Below are 9906 nucleotides of genomic sequence, written 5' to 3'. Positions count from 1 at the left end.
TGTATGCATTTTTCGACCATGGAATCACAGTGGAGCCACTTACGGAATATTTCTTAAAATACTCTAAGTCAAGTCATATTTTGAGACAAAGGTAAGACACCCATGTCCGATTGATGACTCCACAATGACGCCCACGGGACCAAAATTAAGGTAGCTACATCCATGTTATTTTTCTTTCATAGCCTTTAGGTTAGATCAAGGAAAATACTTTATGTTCTTTGTTTTTTAAAATTTGTAATCATTTATTTTCCACGACTTCCTAAATCGCCAATAAACTCATTTTCTAATTCATTGATATATTCAAACTCGGTAATGTCAATAGCCCTATAATTAACGTTGATTTCTACTAATGGTACCTTCTTCAAATTTTCAAGTCTACGTGTAAGGAGCATTAACATACTAATATCTTTAACTTTACGATAATCCATCTGTTGAAGTGTTAATATCATTAACTTTACGATTATCCATCCGTTGAAGTGTTAGTATCATTAACTTTACGATAATCCATCCGTTAAGCTCTTGTATCGAACGGTGAAGTATGAATACAAAGAAAAGTTGAAAATAAATGAATAAGGAAAACTTAAATCACTTTAAAATAACATTCTTAAAACTCAATCTAACAAACTGATGAGAGAAAAATAAAAGGGGTAAGGAGATATTAAAAAGTTGGTTCCATAAACAAAATGAGTCTCCAAATTCATGCTCTTGTGAGTACTCAACCTCGACACCCCGATCGAAAAATGGTAGCTTTAAACGATAGCTCACTGGTTTCCATCAACTCAAACACACAAATATCACCCTTTTTCAACCCATTATCTCTCGCAAAATCCCTCCAACCCCCTCTCATTTCCACCCTCTTCACACCAAGAGGCCACCTTTCACCGCACAAGATCTTCCAAACCCTTCCATCCGAAACTTCAACATTCATCTCCTTCGGACTCTCCATGTGGGCATTTGCAAACCATAGTGGAATACTCTACAACAACACCCAAATTCAATCAAACCAACAATCTCATAACAACAAACAACAAATAAGAAGATCATTACCAGATAGCTCTTGCCTGTATGAAGATACGAAGCTCCCATTGTTACCATAAATGAAGGATTCATCGTTAAAGATTGGAACTTTGTGGCTTCTTCAGTAATTGAAAACCTCTCCCTTTTTTTAACTTTCCCTCCACAACCTAATGGATACTCAATCTCCGAAGCAGTTTTATCGAATATAACAACATGGAAGCATGAGTTTCCTTCATATCTAAACGTCAAAAAATGACCAATTTCAACGCTGTAAAATTTCACAAACTCTTCCCATCCTTTTTCAAACCATATTTTTTCATCGTTTTTTGTCAAACCCACTTTCCATTCTGCCCCACTCGCTACCTTAAGACGCACCTCTTCAGTTTCCAAGGCCTCCCCATGTTTTCTAACGAATTTGTGCGGAATAGCCTGAAAAAAACACAAAATTTTAAAACCCCATTTGATAATACGGATTATCAAAAGGAACAATGGTGGAAGAGATGAAGAACTTACGAGCTTTGATTGAATGAGGGTCTGTGGAAGAATGACCTTGAAGAAATGGGGCGTGGCGGACTCGAAAGAGGAAGCCATGGGCGAGGGGCGTTGGATGGAAGATTAGATATGAATAGGTTTTCAGCAGTTTTCTTGGTTCATTAATGTTCAAACTGTCTCTCACTTATCAAATGGGGAGATGGGTTATCATTCAAATTGTTGTTGAATTGAATTAATTGACGTGAAATCCTCTCAGGATATTCTTTTTTTTGAATCTTGTAGGATCTGTTTTCATATCTTTTTAGATTTTTTGATTTATACTTGTTTTTTTTTTCTTAATTTTTGGATTATCGTTTACATGAACCCTAATTTTTTTATCTATTTTGGTCCAATGGGTTGATTTGACATCTTTATTTGATTTTATAACCTATTTAGGTGAGGTTAGAATGAGCAGTATAATAGCTGAAATAAGCTGAAGCTCATCACTAGCCATAATGTTGAGTGGGTATGATATAGATGTTGATTAAATAAGTTAAAATTGGATTAAAATTTGAATTGATCCAAAATTTAATTAGGAATGAATGAAGATGGAGAGGTGCGGAATTTGAGGAGTTTGAATAGGAAAGGTTAGATAAGGGAGCAATGGAAGGGTTTTTAAAAAAGGATTCAGTTATAGCTCTCAAGATTTGATTTGCTTCCATCTTTCTCTGTTAATCAAACCATCTCTGACCCATATGCCATCTTGTTCTACCATTTTTGTTTTCCTATCCCTTTTCTTCCCTTCAATTACTCTACTTATAATTAATGAATTACTATACCTCTAAGTAGGAAAAGTCTTCATGTTCCAATTGATTACTCATTAATAGTCGGGACTTCAACACTCCTCAATAGGAACTCTCAGGATGTCACCCTGACCCAATTCTACACTCAATCGTAACTCAACTAGTTTCGTGATTCTGTAAGCTACTTAAATCATGTTAAAACATCATGGAAGTCTACTAGGTTCTTAAGGGCATTCATGCGGTTTAAAATCAATTTCTCAATTATAGGACATTCGGGTTAGCCCCTTGACTTAACAATCCTTAGGTGCACATAGGTCTAACCCGTGTTAGATGAAAGTGTCCCACATTGGATGTGAGACCTTTTGGGGAAAATGTAAGAACGTATGAATGCAATGACGAGACCTATCATTTCAATTTATTTACCAATGGTACTGTCCTAATGGGTAATTTGGACGTGAAACATATACTATGCACATCGCCATACATGCGAGTATGCGCTCACCAGTCAGTTCGCACACCGCTGAGCCACTTTCCTTGTCGGGCGAGCATACTCTAGGAGCTCCTAGTAACCGTCACGATAGTATTATGCAAAATATAATGATCATTGTCCTGCCATTGGATGTACATGTTTGTACCCTCGTGATGGAATAGGGGTATCCCCTAAATGCAAAAATTTCTTCTTTTATCATTAATGAATATAACCCTGCTATCATCTTTCATGCTTAACATGTCATTTCTCATTTTTCAGTCTACGTATCATACAGAATTCTAATCGGGTTACACTTCATTTCATTTATCGTGATATCATGTCATTCATAACATGTTGTATACACACAATTTAGAAAACATAATATAACGCTCCATGCTTTTAACATGTCATTTCATAACGTGCAATTCATACAACAACTACCTCAATGATCACACAAAACAATCTAAAAATAACATATCACATCACAATATATCATATCATAAACATGTCATATCGTAAACACTTCGTGGTCATATTGTTCCCTAACTTATCATAGCCTTAACGTTCTTATACCTATCACAGTCATATAGGAATGTATCCTAATGCTCATATCGTTACGTGAACGTACCTTAGTCATATCATCATAGGAATGTATCATAACGCTCATAACGTTACGTGAACGTACCTTAGTCATATCATCACAGGAACATATCCTAATGCTATCGTTCTATCAATCTATCACAAATCTATCCCTTTCTACCCATATCCTAACCATATCCTAACCATATTCTTTCATCAATTTCCCTTATCCATAGAACTCCGGTATGTAACCTAATCTTAACATTTCATGAACGTATCTTACTCCTATCGTTACATTTTTGTTTTGTGCATCTTTCTCATATCCTATCTCAAACATATCCTTGAACACATCGTACCATAATTATTATCATACCATCCACATATTATAACATAACATAAACATAATATAAGTATACTGATTCACAGATAATTCACACATATCAGTATATATGACACGTGTAGAACCACAGACACGTGTCAACATCAAATATAACCATGCCGATGGTAAGGTCACTTACGTGGCTAGCTTAAGTCGTTATCACGAATATATCTTTAATGAAAGTTTGATTCCATTTTTTGAAATCAGAGTCAGCCTATGTGAGCCCATGACATCAGTTTCAAGTTTAAACTCTATAACATTATCTCTAATCTACCTTGGTTCATTCTTAAAAGTCTTAAAATGTTATATATATAATGTTATTTTCATTAAATATCTTATTTTCTATTATTACTGTGGTAAGGAATATATTCTTGATAAAATTTAATGGAATTTCTTGTCCTCTTATATTCCTGATTTTATTTTTAAATTTTTTTGACCAAATCTTTCCTCCTAACTTCTAATGGTATAAATAGATTATATTCCTCTAAACATTTTATTTTTAAATCCTGTTGACTAAATCTTTCCTCCTAACTTATGATGGTATAAATAGATTATATTCTCTAAACAGACCTTCTTAACTCAGTTTTTATTTTCTAAACAAACATTGTTGGCCAATTTTAATCAATTATTTGTCTAATCTTATGAGATTTGATTATTATATGATATGGTCAAATATTGGATAGAGGAAAGAAATCCAATCCTAAATTAATTTCTTATAACTATAACTATAAATTTAAATGAAATTTGAGATAGGATTTTACTGTAATAACAAACAAAAGAAATCTGAGATAGGATTTTACTGTAATAACAAACAAAAGAAATCTGAGATAGGATTTTACTGTAATAACAAACCAAAATCTCTAAATCTGCAATCTGCTATTGTTCAGAGCCATTTTACTTTTTTTTTTTCAATTTTCTGTTTATTTTTGGACGGTGATATTCCAATGGTCTTGTAACTTTGTGTAATCCCTTTGCACTATAACATAAGGCTCCACATCAAAGTTCATGTCATTTAAAGGTCACTTGGTCATAAACTAATGGTACATAATTTAGGGGCATTTTAGTCATTTTACACCTATACTTGATTTAGCCCGTTATCATAACCTAATAGTCACCAAATTTCGTACATAACATTATCATGTCATATTGAGCATTCTTCTAAAATTTCATCGCAACATAATTCATCTAAGGTTTATGACTTAGGCACTTAATTGAAATTTTTCCCTTCTTTCACTATTACAACTACTGGATTAATATGTTCTCCAAATCAAATTCTCTAAATTGAGCTAAAGATTCACTAATTGACCTTTTTGCCCATATATCCTCAAAATCTCATTTTAAAATACCAGATCTCATTGTGATCAGTCAAATATTGCAAAGCCCCGGTATCTATTATCGGTCAGAATTGGACTATAACGAAATTTGGGTCTATACCAGCACCGTAATATTTTACTGGGTAGGAAGATTAGAATTAGAGATTAATCGAGAAGCAAAGATATGAGTGTGTGTGAGTAGGAAACAAAAAATATCTATTCTAGTTCTATCATTAGTTATAGGTTTGAATCTTAAAGAAATTCTCGATATTGTTTCTACTCTAAAATTTTTCTTTGTTTTTCTTTAATGATGAGTGAAAAAAAAAAAAGTTTGGACCATTTCTCGATTTTTGCATGTCATCCTTGCGCAGGGGCCATGTTAATCTTCTCTGTATCGTTCCAATTTTATCGGATGTTCCCCTCCGCCCAAAGAGGACAATATCTGCTAGCGATGGACCTGGGTCGTTACTAATGGTATAAGAGCCAGACACCAAACGATGTGCCAGCCTTCTCGCTGTTCCTCGAAGGGGGGTAGACACGAGGCGGTGTGCCAGCGAGGACGCTGGGCCCCAAAGAGGGGTGGATTTGGGGCGGTCCCACATCGATTGGAGGAAGGAAAGAGTATTAGTGAGGACGCTAGGCCCCGAAGGGGGGTGGATTGTGATGTCCCACATTGGTTGGGGAGGAGAACAAACCACCATTTATTTTATAAGGGTGTGAAAACCTTCCCCTGGCAGACGCGTTTTAAAGCCTTGAGGGGAAGCTAAAAAGAAAAGCCCAAAAGTAAAAGCCCAAAGAGACAATATTTGGTAGCGGTGGACGTAGGTCGTTACACTAATTTTATAATATACATGTCATAATTATCCAAATTATTCATCCTAGGTCCTATAGACCCATATTCTAACCACCTAAGGTTCATCATGCTCGCATCCTAACTTGTCCTAGCGATCTCTACAAGTATTACTTGTCTCGAGAAACAAGTGGGCTATTTTTTGCAAAATAGTGCTCAATTTCTTACCTACCATAACGAGACTGCAAAGGTCAGGAAAATAGATTTACCAAGTGAAAGAAGGAAGAACGACAAGTATTTCTTCATTTTTCGAGCAAGAAGCAAAACTATAAGCCTCTAATTGAGGTACGAGCACGAGTAGGTCACCAGAACGTGGGATGGCCTCTTCAAGATGACAAATTTTAGATGGCCTCTTCAAGATGACAAATTCCTAGACAAAATCTAAATCTAACCAATTATAAACATAAATTGACGAAGCTATCTGCTTGAATTCCAAGAGCAACCTTAGAATCTGAGCACAGATTGAAATTCAAATAATTCCTATCCTCTCCAAACAACATAACAACTAATTAAAAAAAAAAAAAAAAAAAAAAAAAAAATGATTCTTCTAACTCTATGAACAAATCACCAATACCAAACTCAAGTTGTTTGGGAACCTTCTTCAACCAAAGCAAGCGTTCCCTCTCTGATAAAGGAAGGATTCAAGAACTTCGCCACAAATGCCCACAGTTTATAAACGTCTTCGAAGTTCGTCAAGAATCCTAACGAAGCTGTTACGACCTCAAGCCGTGCAAATCCGTGCTCCCCACGCCTTCCATTCTCGGCTTGCTTGCACAGGGACGGTTCTTCAAGGTTTAAAACGCCACGTTGCCGTTTCGGGCTGTCCAAAACCCGAATGTGACTAAGGAATCCAATGCCAAGAGATATGCCATCTCTTTCAGCAACCTTCTGAACAAATTCTGGATTGATTAGTCCCCTGTTTCTGTTCCTCACATTGAAAGCTACTGCTGCTCCTCTTTCATATTTTATTTTTGGTCCATAAATCTGAACCAGATTCGCTTTGTTGTTTCCTTCCGAATCCTGAAACTTTAACTGAAGCAACGACGTGACGAGCCAATTTATCAAAAATCGAAGTCGAAGTGTTGTCTTGTTCAGACCTAACATGTTTATGTGATCGAGATGTCGACATATAATCTCGGGTTCCCTCCTGTTCCACGTTTCCTCGTCTTCATATTCTCCGTTGCTGGTATAATCTTCATCATCCAGGCTCGTCATTGTTACTTCTCCTGGCTCGATGCTATGGTTTAAGTGCTCGTTTCCATTATCTTCCATTCTAAACGAAACTCGTCTTACATGCTTATTTCCTTCCCTTCTCCCTAGCAACCTGAATTCACCTTCTGTTTCCCTTCTAATGGCACTCTCCTTCGTCTCCGGGCATATTTCCGAGGCGCCGTTGGAAAGTGGTTTACTAGCTTCTGTTGCTTCGTGGATCTCGGTAACGACTCGGTTATTGGAGTCTTTTTTGCTATTAGCTGACATGGCACTTGTTTCTGCCAATAGTTCTCTGGGAACCTCATCGACGAAGTCGAGTTCCTGACATGCTGACTGGACAGCAGCATCAAAAGATAGTACAGGGTGATCGTCATAAGGCCCTGAGTTAAAATCGTTGTCTTTGTCGTATGATGGTTCACTGTGGATCTTAGAAGTTGGCTTAGGAGAGAGTAGTTTGTTCTTCTTGCCTTTTAACCAATGCTGAGGCAGGGGAGAAGCAAGTTTCTGTGTATGCAATTGACCTGCATTATCAGATCCGAGCGGACTCTGCCCTAAGTCGATCCAAATCGAACAATCCGACGATTCATCTTCACTGAAAACCGGGCTCTTCATCACCTCCCCAAGAGAAATAGTCTCACTTTCCTCAAGTATGGTGCTTGTTCCATCTCGGTCAGAGATGTTGTCATGATCCATCTCGGTTTCAAGAACATCCCGAACCTGCGCAGACGTGAAGGCACCAGAGAAAGCAGGCAGTTGCGACCCCTGACGAGTTTCGGACGTTTTATCCACAACCCCAGCAACTCGATCATCTTCAAATCGACCCACTTGATCAAGATCATCGATCGAGTCACTCAGGTACACGGGATATTCAGGGGTAATCTTCACCATTCCAGAGCCAGTACATCCAGACCGAGTTTGTAAACTCCCCATCACTGATCTCTTGATCAGAAGACATCCAAAACCAGTGGGATCATATCCAAAAACCCTATAAAACGATGTTATGATAAAATCCGGTCGAAAAAGCGATAAACCGAGCGAATCCATGTCCTTAGGACCTAACGAACCAGCATCAAGCAAAACATGCCAATTGTTCTGTTGTGCCAGAGCCATCCACTGATACGAATACTTAGCACCAGTCACTCTAGACTGAACAGGAAACACAAACAGACCAACAGACTCCTTCTTCTTCCTCCTCTTGTTTGTTATCCGTTTACGCAAATCGGTCGAACAAAGCTTCAAACTCGGCCATTTAAACCAAGCATTATAAGCCTTGGCACCCTTCTCCTTAGCAAATTGAGCCATCCAATTCACAGATTGGCTCTCATAATCAAACATGGTCAACAATTTCTTATTGGTATGAAAAGGATACGATTCAGCTAGCAATTTAAAAGCAGACCCTCTACTAACAGTGAAAACAAGGCCATATTCATGCTCAGGTATATTCAAATGATCCATAATCCTACTCTTAATATCGTGTTCTACTGTCCCTCTCTCAGCACCACCATACAAAGCTTGATTACTCAAATTAGCAGCAATCTCAGACAAGCTAAACGTAGAAGACTCCCAATAATGAAGACTCTGAACATAAGAAAACAGCCCAAATCCACAGTAATCAAGACATACCTTAATCAAATGAGAATATTCATTCGAACGAAGCTCATCAATTTTCTCTGAGCTCTGATACTTTGGGTACATTGTGAGAAACTTAGAGAAAGCTTCACGAAGATCAGGAATGGCATCATCAGATTCATACGTACGGTCGGCCGCCATGGCTGTGGCCTTGAGGAACTCGCGTTGAGCTTGAAGCCTAGCGAGCGACCGAGATCGACCCAACCCATTTTCGTCGCCGTCGTTGCGCAGTGGCTCAGAGTCCACATTTTGCGATTTGAAGAGCGACCCATCTTCTGAAGCTTCTTCAAGAGCTTCTCTAAGCTTGTGTTCTTCAAGTTTTCGAAGAATCATTTGGTGTTTGTTGACATCCATCGCTGAATCGTACCCATCTTTTGTTCTACTCCGCTTATCCATAATCAAAGCAACACAGTGAGATAGAGGCTTCCATAGCGAATGATGCATCGCTTGAGCTGCAACACTGCAATGGGGATTTATTTCGCCATTAAAACAAGCTTCGTTTGGATATGAAATTGAAAACCCACATCAAATTTAAGATCCCCATAAAGGAAATTTGAAAGAAATCGACACCCACAAGAAGAAGAAGAAGAAGAAGAAGAAGAAGATGATGAATTATTTAAAGGGTCAAACCCTAAAAACACAGGACCCGGATCCCCAAAATCTTCAGGGACACTCGAATTAAGTGCAGAAGAAGAGAAATGAAAAACCCAACAGAAATAAATCCATTGAGCCTCAAAATCAAATGCCCATTTACACCATTTTCAATTCAGAGCCACTCTTCATTGAATAGACACACACAGAGCATTAATGCATTTCTTCGAGTGTCCTCTCAGGCGAACTTAGTGAAGGCAGTGCCTTAAGAAACACAGGAAAAGGAAATTGGGAAGTAAAGACTTTCATTCGTTTTTCTTTCAAAAAGGAAAAGAACAGCTTTAGTTTGAACAATTCATCTTTACTCCCATTGAATGAATTGAATGATTTTTTGGCTGTGTGCTTTACGGACCCCACTGTTGCTTTTTTTCTTAAAAAGAAAATGAAATTTATCTCTGAAATTGGCAGATTAAAAAGTCAAATATTATCTTCGCTGGATTGTCAAAAAAGCTGTTTTCTGTCCAACCAAGAACTCCACTCACCTCAACTGGTTCTTGTTCTTCATTGATTTCAAGTTTATTTTAATTTCATTT

The 9906-nt window shown here is 37.5% G+C and overlaps 2 protein-coding genes and 1 pseudogene across 2 annotated transcripts; all 3 read right to left on the bottom strand.

The window, feature by feature from the left end:
• Positions 1-682: 682 nt before the first annotated feature.
• On the bottom strand, positions 683-1614 carry LOC111470377 (B3 domain-containing transcription factor VRN1-like). The gene is made up of 3 exons (XM_023115942.1): positions 1531-1614; positions 1048-1446; positions 683-976 (listed from the first exon to the last, which is right to left on the bottom strand). Exons 1-3 carry the CDS (start codon positions 1606-1608, stop codon positions 716-718), a joined length of 738 nt encoding a protein of 245 aa, XP_022971710.1. The 5' UTR covers positions 1609-1614; the 3' UTR covers positions 683-715.
• A 3742-nt stretch (positions 1615-5356) lies between these two features.
• On the bottom strand, positions 5357-5468 carry LOC111470419 (annotated as a pseudogene).
• A 766-nt stretch (positions 5469-6234) lies between these two features.
• LOC111470388 lies at positions 6235-9653 on the bottom strand. Its single transcript, XM_023115951.1, has one exon. It carries the CDS (start codon positions 9164-9166, stop codon positions 6461-6463), a length of 2706 nt encoding a protein of 901 aa, XP_022971719.1. The 5' UTR covers positions 9167-9653; the 3' UTR covers positions 6235-6460.
• Between the last annotated feature and the right edge of the window lie 253 nt (positions 9654-9906).

This window comes from Cucurbita maxima, unplaced genomic scaffold, assembly GCF_002738345.1.
Source record: "Cucurbita maxima cultivar Rimu unplaced genomic scaffold, Cmax_1.0 Cma_Scf00044, whole genome shotgun sequence".
NCBI lineage: Eukaryota > Viridiplantae > Streptophyta > Magnoliopsida > Cucurbitales > Cucurbitaceae > Cucurbita > Cucurbita maxima.
Note: the sequence above shows the minus strand (reverse complement) of the source record. Positions and strands in the feature narration are given on the sequence as shown.